The sequence below is a fragment of the Brienomyrus brachyistius genome, chromosome 4, assembly GCF_023856365.1.
Source record: "Brienomyrus brachyistius isolate T26 chromosome 4, BBRACH_0.4, whole genome shotgun sequence".
NCBI classification, from domain to species: domain Eukaryota; kingdom Metazoa; phylum Chordata; class Actinopteri; order Osteoglossiformes; family Mormyridae; genus Brienomyrus; species Brienomyrus brachyistius.
The window spans coordinates 1,826,368-1,848,466 of record NC_064536.1 but is presented as its reverse complement, the minus strand read 5'-3'; the positions used below and the strand labels follow the sequence as shown (position 1 = coordinate 1,848,466).

Here is a 22,099-nt window from a genome sequence, read left to right as displayed (position 1 = left end):
TAAAATATATTTACAGATTTTATTTATTTTTTGAAAAGTTGTCATGCAGTCGCCTACTAATTGAATATTGTGAATCTTTTTAATACAACCAATCCCAACTTGCCAAACTGCGCCCCAAACGCTACACATTTGTTTTCTGCTAATAAATATTGACAAATACGGAAGGATGTGAGAAAACTGGTAGAAGGAGCATTTTTAGACGGCGGTTTCCTGTAAGCGGCCACTTCTCCGGCGCTCAGACACACGGCATCATTGAGTCAGGTTTTTATATAGCTTTCGGAAACGCATCAGGCGCGTTCGCGGCGCATCTCTACTTCTCCATCACCCCCCTCACCCCCCCCCCCCCTCTCTCTCTCTCTCTCTCTCCCTCTCCCTCCGTCGCCCTCCCTCCTTCTCGTACTCTGATATGATTTGTGTATGAGAGACGGCAGCCCCGCGGCTCTTCTGCCGGAATGCCCGTGCGGAGGCTGCTGCCATCCCTGCCTGCCTTATAAAGACTCGGAGCGGCTGGGAGAGCTAGACAAGCCCGCGATGGCTTCCAAAGACGCCGCGGCCGCCTCCTGTTTCGTCAATGTGAGCAAGGAAATTACAGGTAAGGGAGAGGGGGGGGGGTGATAAAGCGACACTATCCGCACTGTCAGCATCATCGTCCCCATCAGTGCTGCTTGCTGGGCGGTGTGATGATACTTTGAACCGTGTGTGTGTGTTTTTCTGCTGTTTCTCTGGCTTGTCCGTATCCCAGCATCTTTCGTAAAACCTTTGCGCCCGTGTGTGATCCCCGATGCAAGGAAAACAAGTAAAATACCCTGTTCCTAGGCCGAGCAAAGCGGCTCTCTGGATGGGCATCTCAATGATAATGATCGCATTGGTGGTAGTGAGTTATTCGCGGGTGCAATGCGAGAAGCGACTTCATGTCCCGCTGTCTCCTGTGGCATATGGACGCGCTACTGTGTGCTATTACTTTAGCGTGTCTGAGGAGCGCGGATCTGTGTGATCAGTCGGTCACGGAAATAAATGCGCAGTTTACAGTGTGAAGGAAGTGGGAAGCGCACGGACGGCAGCCAAGGAGCGCTTATCCCGCCGGTACAGGAAGCAAACAGCGCTGTGACCTCAGGTGTCCGTGGGGACACCTCTGGGCACATGTACTCAAATGTAACAAAAAAAAAACTTGGATATTCCTATAACACCCATTTACACATCTATACCCCTGCTAGCTCTGAGGGATTCAAGCCTGAGTGTTAAGATGACAGGTGAGTGAGAGGGCTCTGGGTTAATTACTGCAAATGGCATTATGAAAGAGTGCTAATTAGCTCTGGAATCTCCTGCTATACTCTCTTCCCAGACTCCTTTCCACAATATCCCCCCCCCCCCCATGCTGTTTCGTGCTGCTTCAGTTCATCTTCCTGTCTTGCATCCCAGCATCTAAAGTCCCTCCTGTCCTCCCTCTCCCCTTTCATCCTCAGTCTGTACACACAAACACCCCCCCCCCCCCCCCACGCTCCATCCCCCATCCTGCGCTTGATCTCGGTGGACTAACAGTGGGCATGGTGACATGACGAATTCGCCAATGCCGTGTCATCGGAGCAGCGCCCCAGTGCGTGATGAGAGTCCCCGCCCCCCCCCCCTGCATGCCCCACCCTGCTTAATGAACATATGTGCCTCTGCCCCTCTCTGAGGCTGCGTTAGGTTTAATGGCTGGGCTTTACAGTGATTAAACTCGATTATATCTGCGTTAAGTCCCTGCCTGTTCTCTGCTCTTTCTATCCCTCTGTCGCGAACATTTTGCCCTCTATAAAAAAAAACATCTGCTGGTGTTTTTGGGTAGTGAGACCTTATTCCATCAATGGAATCAATATGACCCCCCCAAATGGTTAGAGGTCTGGGCTTAGGGCTGGATAGCAAGCTGAATACTGCCTCTAATGAGTGCGTACAGTGTCTGTGTGTCGGTATGTGCAGATGTGATTACTATCATTCCTCTGTGCATCGCATGGTTCTATCTTTAAATGCGTAGCTGTGCAGCAAAGTTGGTAATAACTGGGTGGTACAACAGGGACACAGTGCAATAACTTAAGTATCATGTCAATATTACGCTGCTGTGTTTAACCGCTGTATGATTAACTGAATTATTACCTTGAATCCTACCTCTTCTTAACCCCCTGGCCCATCCACCTCGTGTGATTAAATGTCCCTCCTCTCCTAGCACCCTGGTCTCTCGACTGTGTTTTTTTACCTCACTGTAACTTCCCGGCTTTCGGTTTCGTTTCGAACCCCGTAGCCACGTCCATCTGCACACCTGGGCGCAGTTACAGTGTTTTTTTTACAGTGGCTTTGCCAGGCCCTTCGTATATGTTAGCTGCTCACCTTTGACACACTTCATTGGTGACAATAATTAGTGCATAAACATGTGATGCTGGACCTTAAAATAACCCGTAGTCTTTCAGCGAGGTCACATGCTGACCTACTTACTGTGAGAGGTGACTCTTTTTTTTTTGTTAGCTGGCATTTTTATTTACTTAATTTTTTTTGAGTCAATAATCTCCTACACATCCTACACGGCTTAAGGTGATTCGTCATGTGGTCATGAGTCTCTGCCAATGAGATCAGTTGGACCAAGGGTGACGGTCCTTTCTATTGGCCGGGGTTTGAACGTCAGTCATATGTGAGCAGGTACACAGGTCCGCTTATCAGCCCGTGATTCAGATAAAATGGGCTGTCTGACACCTTCTTTGATGTGGGGCTGGCATGGCTGCTGTTATTTCACTCTGGATGAGAGATTAATAGCGACTGTGCCCAGCTTCATTTTCTGTTTACAAACACTGCTCGGGCTGTGCGTGAACGTGTGAGCCTACGTTTCGTATCTTCGCTGTCCTCCCTGACACGTTTCTCTCCCTCCACAGACAGCATCAGGAGGGTGATCGACAAGCCGTCCATCAAGTTCATCCGGAGCATCAAGTTGGACACGAAAAGCGGCAGATCAGAAGACAGGATTTTGGTAGGCTCGTCCGCTTTCCTTTCTCGCCATGAGATGGGCTTCAGTCAAACTCTGTCGCTTCCTGTTTTTTAGGATGACTTCAAGCCCCCCCAAAACAAAAATATGGCTTTTGTGTGAACCACATCGTCATTTACCATGAAACGAAAATCACATAAAGACATTTGCATCCAACATTAGCAAGTCATGCTGCTGTGGTTTGGTCCCAAGGTGCCGAAACTTAATTTCTTCAGCAAACATGGATTAATGGATCCAGCGTAAAATCGCACCCTAACTCAGCTGCTTCAGATACGTCCGCTAAACAGTACCTGGATTCAGCAGCATCTGTTCTCTGTCGAGCTGAACATTTCTGCTTGTGGTACTGAAACAATTCAGCAGTCTGGGTGGGGTGGTGTTTCGTGTCACGCGCTTCACAGGCATGCGCTGCTGCTGGGCAGCGGTTAGCAGTTAGCTGACTACATGGTAGCCGCAGTCTGTTACTGTGGGATTCGCGCTAGTGGACACAGTAGCGCGCTCGTGTGCAGAGGGTGGCCTGCTTGACTTGCATCTGAAGTGTAATCGATCCACTTCCCCAGGCAAAGCCGCAACTTGCACAGTTGCAGCAAAGTGTGAGTCCTTTTGTTTTCTATTGGACGTTTTGACGAAGCATGCCCGCTCCGCTTGCTCTGATTGGTGCCGGCGTGTTATCAGACCTCGCCTCCACACCCCCCTGGTGACCTTTTCTCTTCATCAACATGTGTATGTGTGCCCCACCACACCCCCCCCCCCCCTTCAGAGCATCCTTTGCTCTATGAGATGCTGTATGGTCCTTATATAAACCGAGAGGCTGTGCAAATATTAAGGGCAACTAAAGTAACCAATTCATAAATTTGCAATGGAGAAAGTAATAAAAACCTTTAGGCATCTCTTATTTATCTTCCTCACCAATCTCTATAGTTCTCTATTCACAAAAAATGAAGTCACATGTCTTGCCAAATCCAATGAAATGACTTTGTTTGAGAGAGCAACTAGCAGACGTCTGTACACCTGCGTGACCATTGCCTGTTTCGTCCTCGTGACGCTCATTTGAGGGGAATATAAATTGATTGCTTAAAAGCAGCTTTGAGTGTTTTGATGCCGCAATAGGAAGTCTTAGAATCGCCTTTGAAATTCGTGCAAAGTTGGTGAAGCAGAAGCAGTGGGAACTCGCCTGGCGTTGATCCGCGGTCAAGCAGTCCTGTGTAGCGGTCGATGGAAGCCCGCCGGGTACTGAAATAGAGTTGGAGAAATCTGGGGGATGAGTAAGAGGCTTGTTGGTGGCACGTGAGTGACGGTCACGGGGCTGCGATCTGCATGTGCCTGGCGGGGGCCAGAGGTTTTGACGTCGCCCACATGTTAGGGCCACAGCAACCTCAGGCGGCACCCTAATGGCAGCACAGTGAAAAGGACGGGAGGCTGGCATATTCACCCAGGAATGCAGCAAACACAAATATGCACATACAAACGATGCAAGAAACCCTTCATTTCCTACAGCCGCATGGCTGTTTTAAATCAAGCTAAACACATCTGTTGAAATGGACAGAACTCAGATTTCAGAGTGAACCTGGAGGGGTGACACAAAGGAGAGGAAAAAAAGCAGTGAGGGAGGAAGACGGGACAGCAAGAGCCCAGAGTGCTTGTCACTTCTTCATTCTCCTGCCCCTAATTATACATCCCATTATGCAGCTCCTCTCGCTCCCATTGGCTGGGAGCATGCAGATTTGAGCCAATGGCAAGGGGGCAGCTACCCCTACCAGCGGAGTCTTCAGTGTCTCTGTGCAGTGCCTGTCAAACAGACTATGGGCTCCTAATTTCATCATTATCACATGTAAGCCTGCAGCCTCTGAAGCGTTCTCCTCCTCTTCCTGCACTTCTCTGGCAGCCTGCAGTGAAAGGGGGGAGGCGGTTTGGCCCTGTTGTCCGGACGTACCTCCTGAGTGATTTATACATCTCTGAGACTGCTGTCTCTGTTGTCCGGCCGTCTCAATCCCCTGCCCTCTCCAGACATCCATTCTCCCCGTCGCACATGATAAACTTCCTGTACGATGCCCTGATGAAAGCACGGTGTCCATCAGATTGCCGTGTGGCTTATCTGCTCTCGCTGCCTTATTACTCATTATCTCTGACTCTCGCACGGAAATCTGGAGAGCCTTTCATTTCAGGGGATTCCGCTGCCGAAGGAGCTCGGATTTAGAGAGTCAAACCTGCAGACTCCTCACTGGGGGGGGCGTCAGACCCTTTCATCAGGGATCTAAATGAGCCCAGAACAGATCTTTCCTTTGTCGCGTGTTTCAATTCATTATGCGGCGCAATTTGATAAGCATCATAAATGCGGACGCATGGGTTACACGCTGGGATTATGGTGTGAGGATGTTAGTCTAATCACTAGTACGGCTGTATGTACTGCCCTGCTGTTTTCCAGTGAATATAGTGTCACATAATGTGCATGAAATGAAGAAGGAAATGAATCGGCTCCGAGCTATTGGCTGCTTGTGTTTCCATTCAATTTTAAGCTTCCTCAGTTCAAAAATAAAAAATGTAAAATACAGTAATGATGCAGTTGTTAGAATTGAATGCTCAGTGGTGGATAACAAAATTCCTCATTCCCAGTTCCTCATGGCTCCCTTCCTGGACCCTTTGCAAAGCTCAAATGCTACTCTCCCCAGGCGCCTTGTTGCCTGGGGGCTACAACAGCTTTTATGGCGGGAATCTGGGACGTCGCTTCGACATTATCTCCGGTGTGGGATCCGAGTCAAGGGGCCTCTTCCGCACAAAGTGCGGTGCTATCTCTTTGATTTGCCGGGGCCGTCATTCCGGAATCTGGAACACACGCCTCTTTGAATGTCGTCCACTCCTGCTCCGTTGCCGGAATCTGGGCCAACCATGTATTTAAACATGTTCAGTTGGAGAAGCTCAGGTAGCTTAGCTGGGTTTTTCTTTATTTCATTCAGATGGGCTGCTCCAGGGGGGGGATTCTCTGGCTTCCGTTTGGTCCTCTTTTAATCCGGTGACAATTGGAAGGACGCTTAGAAATCAAACCGTGCTTGTCCCTGGTCCAGACTAGCGCTGGGCTCCTCAGGCAAAGTGGATATCGGGTCTCGGAAAGCAAACCTCTTGAGGGCTCCTCCTACGCCGAGCTATTGGCTTGGATCGAGCTAATGCCCACTTGACGACCCACTGCTTGCAAAGGCTGGATTTGGTTTTCAGGCATCACGTGTCTGACCGATTTAAGGCCACACGTGCCAGCCGTACCTATAAGCAGTCATGTCGTCGTGCTCTGACATCAGGGGAGGATTTCTCGGATTAGGAGAGCTGAGTAACGCTCACCAGCGTTCATTGAGCCGGACACCAGCATGCTGTTTGCATCTCACTTTCTTTGCGCCGTCTTGGACTGTATCAGTTTTCCTACGATGCGATTAAATGTTTAAACAGAGGAGCAGTTTCCAGTCTCATCATACAGCACACTCAAAACACAGAGAAAGCCGCTGAATTATTAACTGATTGTTTTGAGCATGGTCTCTGTCTACTTCCTGTGATAATTAGGACTTTGACACAGACTCTGATCCTTCTCCGTATCTCCAGAATCCGTAGTTCATTTTCAGATGCGCTCGGGAGTTTTGAAAGGATCGCGTTCGTAACGGCTTTCCGTCCCCAGAAATTATCTGCCGGCTTGAATGCAAGTAACAATTTTTCTGTCATCCGTCAGAAGCCTTGAGATGTTTGCTAAGAGCAATGAATCAGAGACGGGATCGCGCAACTGAGGTCTCCTTAGATACCGCTTGATCACCATGACCTTTCCGATTCTGCAGCCAAGACCTGTGCACCGATGCAGGGACTCTTCTGAACGGAGGTTTGCTGTAGTGCCCCGCCCCCCCCCCCCCCAACCCAGCCCCCCAAATTCACCATCTATTTATGGGGCACTAGACTGAACGAGTGAGGGATTGGAAGTGACGGAGCATAAAGGGATAGAGAGCCCGGAGAAAAGAATAAGAGTGGGAGTGGAGGCATGAGAGGAGAGAGGAGACGTAGCGGCAAGTAATGGAGAAGATGGAGACATGCAGTAAATTCGCCGAGGATGAAGATGCTGTGAGAGAGTGATGGATGGAGAGAGTAGGGGTAAGAAAGGGCTGATAGATACAGGGATGAAAACGCAAAAGAGGGGTAAAATCTTGGAAAGAAAAAAAGAGTGGGTATGGCTGTGAGGGAGGAAGAGCGAGGGAGAGATGACGTGGACTGGAAGGACCTAGATGAAGAGTGTTAATTATAGAGTTTAAATTATGAATGAGATTAATTACTTTCAGAGATTCGCTCTCGCAGTTCTTTAAATGTAGCCTGTCTTGCTCCTCAGCCATTCTTATACTGTAATAAGCCTCAATTAACCCATCTCTCCCAGCGCAGGCTATGTGTGCGCGGAGCTCCGCCTCGCTCGTTTTTAAATCGTCCTCCCGATGAGGGTGGAGGAAACGTGGCGTTAACCGAAACGCAGTCCCGTCGGGCGTCGGTAGTGGGGCGTGTTTTTAAAAACCAGGAGCTTCCTGTTTTCCAACATCCAGTGAGTGAAGGTTATCACCCACACACAAACATACACACGGGTTTGTAATTATATCTTTGCGGGGACTCTGTATTCATTTCTACGGGGGAAAACGACCTTAACCCTACCCAGCCCTAACCATAACCGTAAGTAACTGAAAAAATACGAGACTTTTGTCATTTTTGATTGCATTCACAGATATTTGTGGGGACAAATATTCACAGATATTTGTGGGGACCTGTAATAAAAACAGGTTTTTATTACATTGTGGGGACATTTCCCCCACATAATCCATGAGCACGCGCACACACACGCACACACGCACACATAATGGAGCTGCTGCTGTGTCATCAGTAAGACACACAGCCAGTGCGGGAATCAGGTGTGCCGGCAGATCAGTGTCACAGCAGACGATTAAAATAATGTTTCCAGCAAATAGGCGTAGACTTACACTGTGCTTTATATAGTGCATGTGTATATAGTGTATATATGGACGTCAGATACAAATATATGCAGTGTATATGTTCTGTATGTGTGTATATATATTTTTGTATGTGGGGTAATTACTTAAGTAGCTTCACTGGCGGCAGCATTGCTCCTGTTGCCGTTATTCTTACCGTCATTACGGTAAGAGTGATGTAAGTATCTTGCATGTTGCCCGTAACACTGATGAAAAGCCCCGCGATTCTTGCTCCTTGGCAGCCAGTGAGCCTGTGCCCTTCCCCACCTCCCCTTTCCTGTAGGAGAAGAGAGGCATGTTCTCCTGCAACATTGAAATGAGGGGGGGGGGGATTAAGACTTCAGTAGCAAAGTCGGATGTTTAAACACTTAACTTTCACCTGGTCATCATCTCCTACTGAACGCTGATAGGCGTCCGGCTGTGGATGCCCATATAACTGCCTCTGCTTACATACGCTCGCAGTTTACGGCCTTGTGTGTCTGATCTCCAACTTCTGTCTTCCTCTTAGGTCTTTACCACATGGCGCCTCTACTTCCTTGTCCCCAAAGTGCCCACCAAGGTGACTGTCAACTCACCCCCTCAATATTCGCGCCATCACAGCGTTGAAACGCAACTTACGCCAACTCTAAATGCCATTGCAGGTGGAGGCGACGTTTAACTTCCTGGAGATCCGTTCCATGAGCACTGAGCCGGAGAACAAGGTGAGGCAGGCGTGTTTAAGGTGCCAGTCCGAGAGATTTCTTTCAGGGAGCAGAAAGAGATCTCCTATATTTCACATTTCTAAAGGAGAACTGGTTATCACAAAAAAAGGAGTAGATATTAATAACAGTATTGCGTGGGTGATAATTAGTAGTGCAAAGGGACTGAATTTGCACATGCTGTGACCCCGAAACTGCTGTTTTCATTGGTATCGGCTCGAAGCAGAATTATTATAGTTTAGATTTTTTATTTAGTTTTTATTTTTATATCATGTTCAATTTTCATTTGAAATCCAGCCTTGTTTTTCAGTGTACTTTATTTTTTATTTTAAGGATATATATTTCTTTTTTTCAGTTTTAGTAATTCTATTTCTAGGTACAGACTGAAAGTTGAATGCGTCTGTATAGACAGTCCTACATGTATATACAGAACAGACTATGGGCTGATGTCCTCCAAAACAGAAAACACTGTTTCGGGTATTATTAATGGTAATGAAAGAGAAGCAGATTTAAAAAAAAAAAATCATAAAAAAATGTATAAAACATTAGTTAAATAATTAAACCTTTACTTAAATTACTTAAAAAGCAGTAATTGAAAGTATTTTTTGCTTATTTTTTTTATTGTTAGTTTCAGATCCAATACAGTTTTTGTTTCGTTGTAGCTTTCGAATGAATTTTCATATGTTTCATTTCGGTTAAAAAAAATGTTTTCTTTTAGTTTCTGTTATCGATAGTAACCCTGACTGGTCACCAACTGGTCAGGCGGCAAGACATTCCCAATCCAAAATCTACCTCCAGGAGAGAGCAAAAACGTGGACGGTTCTGTGGACCCCTGAGGACCAGATTGGGAAACCCTGCACTACAGGGACTGGGTCGCCTCAATAGCTCTCCAGATTATTAAGGGTCCAAAGCACAAAGTGCTATGGAACCTTATTGTTTTTCTCATTGTAATAGTGGCTCACACTGTGAAGGTTGGAAGCCTCTGTTCTCAGGATGTCTTATTATCATCATTATTATTATTCTGGGCCCCCGTGCCTCACACATTTGCCACAGCACTTCAGTATTTGTATTTCCCTGTACATTCGCATGATTGGCTTCAATACTTTAAATAACGGAATCTTCTGTTGTAGGAGGAAAATGCGATAAATATGGATGTCAGTCGCCGGTATGAAGGGCACTCAAACTGGAGAGCGTAGCCTATTTTAAATATGTTAATTTTGCATGGAGGAGCCCAGTTAAAGCATAAAAATATAAAAGTGAGTAGAGTCGTATACTCGAGTATTCATGAGCGTTTAGTTATTGTAGCCATGCAGTCTCCCTACGCATTGATTCCATGAAAGGGCTTTTTTTTTGTTTGCAGTTTTTATTTTTCGGTAACATGCTTCCCGATACTCCCGCCCCAGAGCGGTGGACAGAGATTTAATAAGGGCCGACGTAGCGGTTAATGCTAAATGAAAATAAAAGGCTAATTTGGAGGAAGTGGCAGAACACAACAGCAGAATGAAAAGGAAACCTGCTATGCTGGATATAGGAGGGAGAAAAACTATGTAGGGGGGAGGGGGTCCAAGGCCATCTGTCTGCCCAGCCCCCACCCGTGGGGGATACTGACCTTAAACAAGCCAGAAATGTGTGTGCTGGATGCACGTAAGGGCAGCCAATCGACACGCCGCCCCATCAGCCACGTAACATTGTGTCTGACGCGTGCAGGTCGTCATAGAGACGGACAAATCCACGTTCTGCTTCAGGCTGCAGACTCCGGACCACCTTGAGAATGTGGTCACCCACGTCAGCTTTGCCTTGTCCCGGATATTCAACAACTCCATGTTTGCGTAAGTCTGTTGACTCGTCATCTTGCAACCTGCATTCAAGGACGCGCATTTCTATGCGTTGCTCCAGTTGTATGCCAGCTCCTGTCCAGATTAATTATTTAATTGGACTAAAAAGACTGTCTACTCCGGCCACAGATAATTACATCTCTGCCAATCAGACTAGTGCATCAGCCTAGACCAGGGTTCCCCACTCCCAGTCCTGGAGGGCGAGTCCACACCACAGTTGACAGATTTCCCAGCATACCTATTAAACCAGGCAATCAGGTGAGTTTTAGCAGGGAAATCTGCAAACTGTGGTGTGGACTCACACAGGATTGGAAGTGGGGAACCCTGGTCTATACCCTTTAAATAGACAGCAGATGCAGATGCTCTGCGCTCACAATCTATCTTATGAGTCTTGAGAATCAGTGGGAAACCCTCTCTTAAGAAGGATTTAGTCGGATGCTAATTACTGACTTCAGTTAACATGCCAGGGTCTGCTGGGGAATATTGGCATTAAAAAGAGGTTTGAAAAAAACTGTAAGAGGATTTACATGCATTTCTCTAGCATTGTACAGACATGGACAAATTTGTTGGTATCCTTTCACAAAAAATAAAAAAAGCACAATTATCTCTGAAATAACTTGAAACTGACAAAAGTTTAATGGAATCCCTTATTGTTCATTTCATATTTAACACAAATCAGGCTGATTTTCATTGATTCCGCTGAATATTTTATATAGTTAAGTGAAAATGGCACAGACAAAAAAGATGGTTGTCAGGTTCGCCGGGTAAGTGAGGAGCAGGGAAGCGGGCAAGGAGGCGAAAGTCGGGGAAAAATTAAGCTGCGGGCAGCACAGGGCAATAGGCTAGTACTCACATTGACTAACATCAATGACGGACAACAAGGCAGGGCAAGACGTGGACTCAAATACACAAGACTGGGCGAAAATAATCAGACACAGCTGGGCAAGATCGGGGAAACACACGTGGGTAATCGGGGGGCGTGGCACACACGAGGATAATCAGGGGGCGTGGCACACACGAGGATAATCAGGGGGCATGACACACACGAGGATAATCAGGGGGCATGACACACACGAGGATAATCAGGGGGCGTGGCACATGCGAGGATCTTACGAGCCGGGCGTGACAATGGTAGCCTTAATTTAATATTTTGTATCACCACCTTTTGCAGCAATTACTGCCAGCAAGCGATCTCTGTACTTCACAATGAAACGTCTGCATTTGCCAACAGGTAGTTTGGCCCACTCTTCCTGAACAAACTGCCTTAGCTGTCTCAGGTGTGAAGGGCGGCATCTCCACACTGTAATTTTCGGATCTTTCCATAGATGTTCAATAGGATTAAGATCTGGGCTCATGGAGGGCCATTTAAGAATAGTCCTATGACTTTTTTTTCAGCCTTTCTTGAGTGGTTTTAGCTGTAGGTTTTGGGTCATTATCCGGTTGGAGGACCCATTACCTGCGACTGAAGCTGAGATTTCTGACACTGAGCAGTATGTTTCGCTCCAGGATACCTTGGTATTCTTGAGATTTAATTGTTCCCTGTACAGATTCAGGGTTCCCCGTGCCACATGTAGCAAAGCAGCCCCAAAACAAACCCGACCCCCTTCCATGCTTCACAGTAGGTACGATGGTCTTTTCATATAAAGCTTCATTTTTCCTTCTGTAAACATAGAGCTGATGTGACTGGCCAAAAAGCTCCAGTTCTGTCTCATCAGTCCAAACGACATTCTCCCAGAATCTTTGGGCTTGTCAACATGCCACTTGGCGATTTCCACCCTGACTTTTTTATGTTTTTCTGATAATAGTGGAGCCATCCTGGGTCTTCTTCCATGGAGCCCATTATTGTTCAAAATGCGATGTATAGTGCGATCAGAAAGTGACGTACCTGGACCTTGGAGCTCAGCTCGAATGGTTTTGGATGGTTTCCTTGGTTCATTATCTACCATCCACACTGTCCTTCTGATCAACCTGGGGTTGCATTTCCTCTTGCGTCCACGTCCTGGGAGGTTGGCTACAGTCCCATGAACCTCATGCTTCTTAATAATATTGGCAACTGTGGCTACAGGAGCATGAAGCTGCTTGGAGACGGTCTAACAGCCGTTACCTTTAACATGGTTATCTATAATCTTTTTTTCTGAGCTTCTCAGACAGCTCTATCCTTTGCTTTCTCAGTTCCATGTTCAGTATGGTACAGAAAGTAAAAATCCAGACCATGATTTTGTTTCAACCAACCAGCTGTGTACTCTGTGACTGTGACTCTTCATGATCAATTGGTCGGTTGAAACAAAATCCTGGTCTGGATTTTTACTTTCTGGACCTGAAATTTCCACCTCTGATGATACCAAACAAGCATGTTCTTCCCCTTTAAATAGGCTGAATGGCTGATGAAAAGCTTGAAGGCACCTGTGATACGAATTAAGGTTAAACAGTTTGAAACATGACTATAATGCAAGGATAATTAGTCTCTTTAGGGATACCAACAAATCTGTCCATACCGTTTACTCATACTAAAGGCATGCAGATATACATTAGACAATTGTTTTTAATGGAATCACTTGTCAGGAGAAATGAAGCATTGTTTCAATGAGCTGTAAGGGTAAGGTGATTTTCAAGGTGTCCACATCTGTAGATGTATAATTTTATAAATAAACAGACACTCCTCACGTAGCAACCTACCTGTTTAATGACCATGCAGACTACCGACCAGCTCTCCGACCAGTTGGTGTTGTATGCTGTACAAAATGCAAACCTAGTTAATATATATCAGAGCTGATTTGCTCTATTCAGTTTATTATAGTATACAGTACAGTACTGCATAAGCATTTGTAAATATTTAAAAACGTTATAAATCGTGCAAAGGTGGCATTAAAATACTAAAGATGGTTGACACAAACCCACTACCAGTACAGTCTGCTTGAAATATCAATCACTTATCGACAGATTTGCTTAACGACTGAGTTCCGTTCCTATGACTCTTAAATGAGGAGTGTCTAATACAGAAAAATTGTAACATCGGAAAAAGACATTTTTTTTATTATGAATGATATTAAATTGTTAACATGATATTTATAAGACTTGTCCATTCTCATAAACTGTCGTGCTATGGCTTTCAGTCCATCCATCTGTCTGTCGCAAGGGGACACCTCTGATGGCAGCAGGAAGTTCTCCCCGAATTCGGAAACCTCCGTGGAGACGCAGAGAGCCTGTGGTGAGCCTCAGATCGGAGCCCGAAGCCAGGAATGTGTAGCCAGAAGGCAGACGGGGAGCCTCGTCCAACAGGGCAACACACGCAGGCAGGGAAGCAGCCGAGCACAGGAGGGCATGCTCTAACGCTGATTAATGCGCTACGAAGTGGGCGGAGAGCACCTTTAGAGGAGACAGCGGGGTTCAGTGGCATGCAGCTACACTGGAGAAAAAAATGCAGTTCTTGGGGTGCAAAGGTCACAAAACACCTTTTTCACATTTGGTTGCAGACACTTTTATTTAAAGCATCCTGGATCAGGGCAAAGGTTAAGACCCTTGCTCACGGGTCCAGTTGTGAAACCGCTGATCACAGTCAAGGCATCCAAACCTGCTGAGCCGGATATCACACCCCGCACACAAGGAGATGTGAAACAGAGATACAAAACCCACAGGCGAGCACAGATCACCCCCACCCCTCCACCTAACCCCTGCTCTCTCGGTCTCCTCCCCATCCTCTTCTCTTTATCACCCCCCCTGCTCCCCCAGGCGGGTTCTCAGAGACGTACGCCGCCCTGTGCGACTACAACGGCATCGGCTGCAAAGAGGAAGTACAATGGGTAAGCCCCGCCCCTTACCGTCCGCCCGCTAAGGGAGTCTGTGTCTCTGCTGCCCCCACCCCCAGCAATGAGAAAGGGCTCTTATGTCTAATGCACGCCGTGATGTCGATCGGCGCACACACAGTAATGGCCCTGCCTCGCTCCCTGCAGAGCAGAACACTGGTGCGTGGCTGGGGCGTCCAGTTCACCATAATGCCCTGCCTGCGGTACTAATGCAGAGCCCAATTAGAGGCCTGCGATCTGTATTAACTCTCTGGTCATTCGCCTGCGTTGTGCTGTCCGGTTGGCCGGAGTCTTACCAGGTAGGATGCGCAGTGCAGTATTAACCCTTTGCTATAACACGGACTCTTGATAGTCTATTATGCGCTGAATAATTGCCCCTTGCACCATATCATTTAATATACTGGTACATGTTTGCAATACCGTTGTATTTCGACCATGTTACTGCTGCAATTTTTTAAATCTTACACTGTTATGTTTAATGCTGCTTGGTCAAATACATGGATGCACTACTGCATTGTAGTTCACTATTTGGCTACGTATATCTATGTTAAAATTCTGCTGTATTTTATAGAATGTGGAACATTGGTGGAGATGGCACACAGATCCCTGCATGTACACTGGCAATAAAGATATCCTGTTCAGTGCCTGAAAGTGCTGACACAGTGTCCTGTTTGAATGTGAAGAAATATTATCCCTGTTAATGTCTTGTGCTGCTAGCTGAGGGTTAACCCTTTCAGTCCCAGCGATGGTAATCTTAGTGCACCATCCTGCATTATCACTGTAGCCCCTCGCCCCCCCCCCCCCCCCCCCCGCTTCCTGTGCTGCCTGGCTGTTGTACTCAGTCTGCCTCCTCTGCAATCTTGTAAATTGACTGTCTGCTCCTCCCGAACCTCTTTGTCTCTCTCAGGACGTGGACACCATCTATCACTCCCAAGACAACCGAGAGTTTAACCTGTTGGACTTCAGCCACTTGGAAAGCAGGTCCGTTTAAAAACGAGTCATTTATGAATTACAGGCTTTTAATCTTTGCTTTGTTTTATATTTCTGTGTTTGTGATGTATATTGTAGTCATTAATCATCGGTGTCCTTAAAGGAATAGCAAATACATCACATGCCAGAAGTAGATTTAATTTCCTTGCCACCAAGGTAACAAAGCTATTATTTTGTGAAGTGTTTTCTGTTGCATATGTTGTAGTGTTATTAATATATGTTTGTTTGCATACTTGATTACCTTCTTAATGTATTAATAAATTCAGTCCTGTCAGGGGTATATTAAAATTCAGCAACAGATTATACTGGGATTGGAGCCTATCCCAGAAGCAGTGAGTGCAAAGCAGGGGGCACCTTGGATGGGATGCAAGTCCATCAGAGGGCATGCACAAAATATGAGCAATTTTGGGAGACCCAAAAATCTTCTGACCGCATATTTTTGAACACAGGGAGAACGCGAACAAGTCAGGGAATGGGATTCGAGCCCATAACCTGCTAGTGTGCTGCTGCAGCAGTACTCTCTACACCACTATGTGACCCCAGATGTCAGCGTATTTAGAATTTGCATTGAGAGAGCTAAGTAGCCGGTTAAGTGAAAGCGCAGACACTGCGTCAGGCTGGATGTCACTGCACCTGCCTCAGGTTTGCTGTAACCGTTCATGTTAGCTAACAGCAGGAAAGTGCAGCCAGCTGTGACGTTTGACACTTCTCTGGCTCCGGGTCAAAACAATTCAGTCAAGTATGTTCAGAATCCATCCCCCGCCGTTTCCACCCTCTCACTCACAAGCTGGGAACTTACCATGGCAGCAGACGTCACTGAAGCCCAAAGCCCCCCCCCCCCCCCCCCCCCCCCCCCAAATCGATCCTTGGAAAAAAAAAAAAACGATCTGGTTTCTAAAAAAAATTTGCACCTTTCATCATTATCTGTGTGCGGATGCTCTGCAGTGTTTCTGAATGGGGAGATATGTTGGGGGTGAAGTGCTGACACTAGTAACTGGAAATAGCAGCCCCCCAAATAGCAACTCCCGCAGGACCGGGATGTAGATCCACAGCATTTTCTGAGCTTGTTTCCCTGTCGTTTGTGACGTGGTGGGTGGCCTGGGCATCGTCGGGGGGTCACTTTATGCCCGCGACCCATGCCAGCGGGTAAAGAAAAGGGCAGCTGGCGTGAGACTCCCCACCGCTGCACACGCATTGGTTTGCCAGCTAATCTGGCAGGAGAGTCAGCTTCCCACATGAGGCGCGTGAGAAGCACCCCGGAGAGACACTAAGACACCTGGGACTGGGAATTCAGACAAGCTCCGGGGGGGGGGGCATGGTCTGGGAGCAGACCAGAAGGGGGGAGTTAAGGTCCAGAGCGTAAAAGTCCAGACCGAGATTTTGTTTCAACTGGTTGAGTGACTGTGACTCTTTATATTCAGCTGGTTGGTCAAAACAGAATCTTGGTCTGGACTTTAACTCTCTGGAGCTGAATGACCTGTCTGTGACCAAGACCAAGGTCCTCCAGGAGAATCTCCCTGAGCACTTTAGGGCTCAGGACCCACAGCAGTGTTGTCTAGAGCATCTCTGTGTGCTGTGTGAGTAGGGAGTGCGTCTCACACAATTGCAGGGGTAGAGGGTCCTTTCCCTGCAGTGGGTTGGCTCTCCCTATTGGGTCGTTCCCTGTCTAGTGCTTGTAGCTTCGAGAATATGCTCCTGACCTCTGCGACCCTGCTTAAGAGGAGGGCGTATAGAAAATGGATGGATCTCCATAGTGTGGTATCTCTGTTGAAATGGTCAAATAAGCCCAGTTCAAAAGAGAGCCATCCATCTAACGGTCTTGCAGCTGATTACCCAGTACAGGATCCTGGGGTGCCCTGAAAGATATTCTGAGCAGCACAGGGCACAAGACAGGGTGGACCCTGGAAAGATGACGAAGGGAAATTGGAAGGATGTCAGACACCATCTGGTGTAATTCTGGAGGCTGTTTCCTGCTGTGCTGGTGGGAGCCTTGCCCTCAGTCCCTTCATGTGAGGGCTTGTGCTGTTCTCTTTCAGGGACCTGGCCGTGATCGTGGCGTCCATCGCCTACAACACCTGGTTCACCAAGCTCTACTGCAAAGACCTGCGAATAGTAACTAACCCCATCTCTACGGCATTGTTCCGCTGAACTGCACCGTCCCAGAGTGGCGATCATCCAATAGTGTTGACGTGTAGTATCTATAGTATACATTAACTTCAAGGCCCCTGCATAACAGCCATCCCATAATATCGGCATACATCTCACTCATAAAACTGCCACTGCTTGGTTCTGCATAATCAGTCTCTGAGCAGCGCTGCAGGTAGATGTTGCTTGGTCAGCATTTTCTCCTCCCCCCACCCCCCCCCCCATCTGTTCTGCCAGGGCTCGGAAGTGACGGAGCAGGTCCTGCACACTCTCAGCAAGTCCAGCAGTTTGGAGGAGATCACGCTGGACAATGCCGGCCTCAAACCGTGAGTCATCATGGCCCCCTCCCTTCCTCGGGGGTGCGTGATATGCCGCATCTCACATGTGTATGATTGTGTGTGTTTGTATGGATGTTTACACCCATGTAGGTGTGTTTGTGTAGCAGTTTATACCTGCGTGGGAGTGTTTGTATGGGTGTTTATGCCCCTGTGGGTGTGTTCGTACGGGTGTTTGTGTGGCTGCTTATTCCTGAGTGGGTGTGGCTGTTTATACCTGCGTGGGTGTGTTCGTATGGGTGTTTATACCCCTGTGGGTATGTTTGTGTGGCTGTTTATACTTGCATGGGGGTGTTCGTATGGGTGTTTATACCCCTGTGGGTATGTTTGTGTGGCTGTTTATACCTGCATGGGTGTGTTTGAATGGGTGTTTATACCCCTGTGGATGTGTTTGTGTGGCTGTTTATACCTGCATGGGTGTGTTTGTATGGGTGTTTATACCTCTGTGGGTGTGTTTGTGTGGCTGTTTATACTTGCATGGGGGTGTTCGTATGGGTGTTTATACCCCTGTGGGTATGTTTGTGTGGCTGTTTATACTTGCATGGGGGTGTTCGTATGGGTGTTTATACCCCTGTGGGTATGTTTGTGTGGCTGTTTATACCTGCATGGGTGTGTTTGAATGGGTGTTTATACCCCTGTGGATGTGTTTGTGTGGCTGTTTATACCTGCATGGGTGTGTTTGTATGGGTGTTTATACCTCTGTGGGTGTGTTTGTGTGGCTGTTTATACCTGCATGGGTGTGTTTGTATGGGTGTCTATACCCCTGTGGGTATGTTTGTGTGGCTGTTTATACCTGCATGGGTGTGTTTGAATGGGTGTTTATACCCCTGTGGGTGTTTGTGTGGCTGTTTATACCTGCATGGGTGTGTTTGAATGGGTGTTTTCCTTTTCACGTGTCTTGCAAGCATATAAAATGTTGGTCAGATAGCATTAAGTTGAAGGGATCCTCCTGTCATCTGAAGTTTTCACTAAGGCAATACAAGTGGGGAATGCTCATGTAATCCAAATGACTTTTCTTATCGTGGTAATAAAATTCGTATTGGTACTTACTTATTTATGGAAAGTTTGATGTCAGAGCATTATTTTAGGCAGTGTATATAATTTTGTCATAGGCACTAATTTTGACTGTCTTCAAGTTATGAGAAACTCAACCTTAATTTAGTTCTTTAAAAGCTGGCCCAAAGCCCACATGGTTCAATTCTGTCAGGTACGTAATTTAATAGTAGTGAATAATCAATATCATAATATTTTGAATTATCTGTCATTTTTATCACAGTTTTAAAATATATTTATGCACACACAAAGTAATATTGCAACATTTTCAAGTGAAGTTCAACTATGAAAACCAAAACTGATTTTGTTATAATTATGAAGTTGTCGAAGGCAGTACAAAAGAAAATAAGCCAATCTGCGGAAATATTTGGACTAGGAAAATAAACTAGGGACAAAGAGTTATTTAACAATTTATTTCTTTAATGGGACATCGGATGCACCCTAGTGTTGATGCTCATGTGGGTGTGTTCGTATGGGTGTTTGTACCCATGTGGGTCTGTTCGTATGGGTGTTTGTACCCATGTGGGTCTGTTCGTATGGGTGTTTGTACTCCCCATATTTCCCATTCCAGAGACTTCCCTCAGAAGATGGCTATTGCTTTATCAGAGAACCCAGCTTCAGTCATTCATTCTCTCAGTCTGGCTAACAACACCCTGGACAATCAAGGTAGCACCTCTCTCTCTCTTTCTCTCTCTCTCTCTCCCAGTTTCTCTGCCAGACTTTCTCGCTATCTTTCTGTTTGTCCACCAGCTTGTCTCTGTTTATTATGGTGGATGCCCATGTGTGCGTGCGTGTGAATGCTTCCTTTCCAGCTACAAAGTTAATCCTGTGACCCCCGGCAACACATTGCAATCCTATAATATGAGTCAGGAGCGCCCACCTGCAGCTGCCTTTCTGACACCTGACACACTCTTGCATCAGTAGCTGTGTGTGTGTGTGTGTGTGAGCAGGTATACCTATCCTTATGGGAACCGGTTTCCTGGTCCCCATAAGGGAAAACTATATTTTATAAAAATCAGTGACTGCTATGAAAAAACTAAAAATGCAAAAACTCTTGTATTTTGCTTGGTTACTTATGGTTATGGTTAGGGCAGGGTGGGGGTTAAGGTTGTCATAGTTAGCATTTTTCCCATAGAAGTGAATGAGCGGGCCCCATAAGGATAGGTATACCCTACATGTGTGTGTGTGTGTGTGTGCATGTGTATATGCCTGTGCGTCTCATTAATGGGACCTTTGTGGTATGTGGTCTTCTGGTTCACTGTGCGGCCAAGCGAGTGTGTGAGCGAGAGAGACTCTCAGCCTGCTGTTTGCCTCCACAGGAGTCTCCAACCTCATCCAGCAAGTCTGCCGCCTCAGTAAAGGCCTGCGTCTGCTGAACCTCTCCAAGACCTCTCTCTCCTCCAAAGGTAGGCCCCGCCCTCCGCCTCACGCTAGGCTCGGGCCCCCCTTGTGGAGAAAACGGTGCTCTTCTCCCTCCAGAGCCTCTTTTATCCGTTTTGGCTTGTTGGCATCAAGCGGGTCTGTGGTGGATGTAAGACAAGCGCGGAGCAGGAGGGGCTTTCCTCTGTAGCGCCTCAGGGGAACAAAAGCACTTTCACCCACTCAGTCGATTTACACTTGGTGTGAGTTTCGCTTCGTCTTCTGCTCCCTGCTACCCACTGATGCCCACGGTCGCCCTCCTCATCATCCTCGTTTTCCATCTCCCTTCATATTCGTGCTGTTTTCTGACAAGAGCCTGTTCACCGGGGTCATAAAGGGATCTCTAGCTGCCCGTTTGTCCCCACCAATGCACACTTCCTTTCTAATCTTTCTCAGGCTGTTCAATTACAAGAGAAACTTTATGGACCCAGACTGAGCCCGACTGTATTTAGAAAGCAATGACATGCAGCATTAAGCATTAGTTGCTTAAGCGTCGTCGCTAGCTTTGCGAGCAGACGGACGTTAGCACTTCACTAGCTGGTGTTATGGACACGACTGTTCAGCCAGCTGGGGGGTGCGGTGGTGAAGCCCTAACACCGTTACAGGATGTTTTCTGTTAAGGCTGGACTGCGGGAGCCCCACGTAGCCAGCCCCCGTGGACAGCCACAGAGTATTGACTAAAGCAAGCGAGTGGTTTTAATGAAAGCTCGGAAAAGAGGGTTGCACACAACGGGGGATATTTGCACTCTCTCTCCACTCCCTCCTTTTTCCTTTTCCCTCTCTCTATATTATTCTTGCCTAATCACCCTTTTCTTAGTATTACTGAGCTAAAATTTCATTGCCTTTTTAAAAAAAATGTTCCTCTCCCCACCAAATACACGTCGATGCCCTCAAGACGCACAGACTGAATTAGGGGAAGTGAAATTCGAGCGCAGGCGCTGGGAGGCAGATGTGCAGCACAACTCGGTGCCGTGACCGATCACCCACCCCCGAAACACGATAGCGCCACCTGGCTTTTTGCTGCGGTTACTGGCTGCACGGGTGGCAGAATGTTGCTGGTTCAGCTGCACGCGATATCCTGCGTAAATCATATACACAAACAGGAAACAGCTGGAAATGTATCCTTCCCTTCACTCTGCCTCCCCATCCCTCTCCCCTATGTCTCCGATTAAAATTCAAAAGGTGAAAACCCTTTAATGGCATGGAAAGGATCGGGGCTTGTCTAGCTAGTGCTGGTAATGCAGGGAACAAAGTATATAATGATGGATCGAAGGAAATGTGATAGATGAAGCATTAAACTGAGAATTAAGGAAATAAACATGTCTCTGCACCCCCCCCTTCTCCCTCCCACCCCCATGTCAGGTGTGGTGTCTCTGTCCCAGGCTCTCAGCTCCAGTGATGATTACTCCAACTCCCTGCTCCACCTGGACCTCAGCAAGAACCCCGGAGTGCTCTCCGGAGAAGATGCCACGGTTAGAATTCTCCATCTCTCCATCCCTGCCTTCGCCACTCTGTACACCTGTATTCACATGATAGTCAGAAGTTTGTTCCAAGCAGCAGTGAGAGTGTTGGGGAGAGGTGGTCCTCTCCGTATGAATCATGGTCCCTCTTATGCTCATCACCTTCCTAGAATCACCCCTGGAAGAAAACATGTAATAATTCGTTGTTTGGTTCACCCATTCATACTGTGCACGTTCCAAATAAAATTGCCCGTCACGCCCTCCAGTTCCCTGTGTCGCACGCAGCTGTTTGCTGTCCTGAAGGTCTCTCCTTTTTTTAACCGCTTTCTTTAAACAGTTTTCATCATTCACAAACCCACTTAA

At 47.0% G+C, this 22,099-nt stretch overlaps 1 protein-coding gene across 3 annotated transcripts in view; it reads left to right on the top strand.

The window, feature by feature from the left end:
* The first annotated feature begins 402 nt into the window (after nt 1-402).
* The window catches only part of carmil3 (capping protein regulator and myosin 1 linker 3), a 47,083-nt gene continuing 25,386 nt past the window's right edge, over nt 403-22,099 (top strand). For all 3 annotated transcript variants that reach the window (XM_049011517.1, XM_049011516.1, XM_049011515.1), the window contains exons 1-13: nt 403-592; nt 2,898-2,992; nt 8,507-8,557; nt 8,640-8,699; nt 10,404-10,525; nt 13,645-13,739; nt 14,261-14,331; nt 15,242-15,315; nt 17,361-17,436; nt 17,707-17,795; nt 19,429-19,523; nt 20,177-20,263; nt 21,639-21,748. In XM_049011517.1, the coding sequence (XP_048867474.1) occupies nt 418-592; nt 2,898-2,992; nt 8,507-8,557; nt 8,640-8,699; nt 10,404-10,525; nt 13,645-13,739; nt 14,261-14,331; nt 15,242-15,315; nt 17,361-17,436; nt 17,707-17,795; nt 19,429-19,523; nt 20,177-20,263; nt 21,639-21,748 (1,200 nt within the window). In that variant the 5' untranslated portion in view covers nt 403-417. The remainder of the gene's footprint in view (nt 593-2,897; nt 2,993-8,506; nt 8,558-8,639; nt 8,700-10,403; nt 10,526-13,644; nt 13,740-14,260; nt 14,332-15,241; nt 15,316-17,360; nt 17,437-17,706; nt 17,796-19,428; nt 19,524-20,176; nt 20,264-21,638; nt 21,749-22,099) is intronic.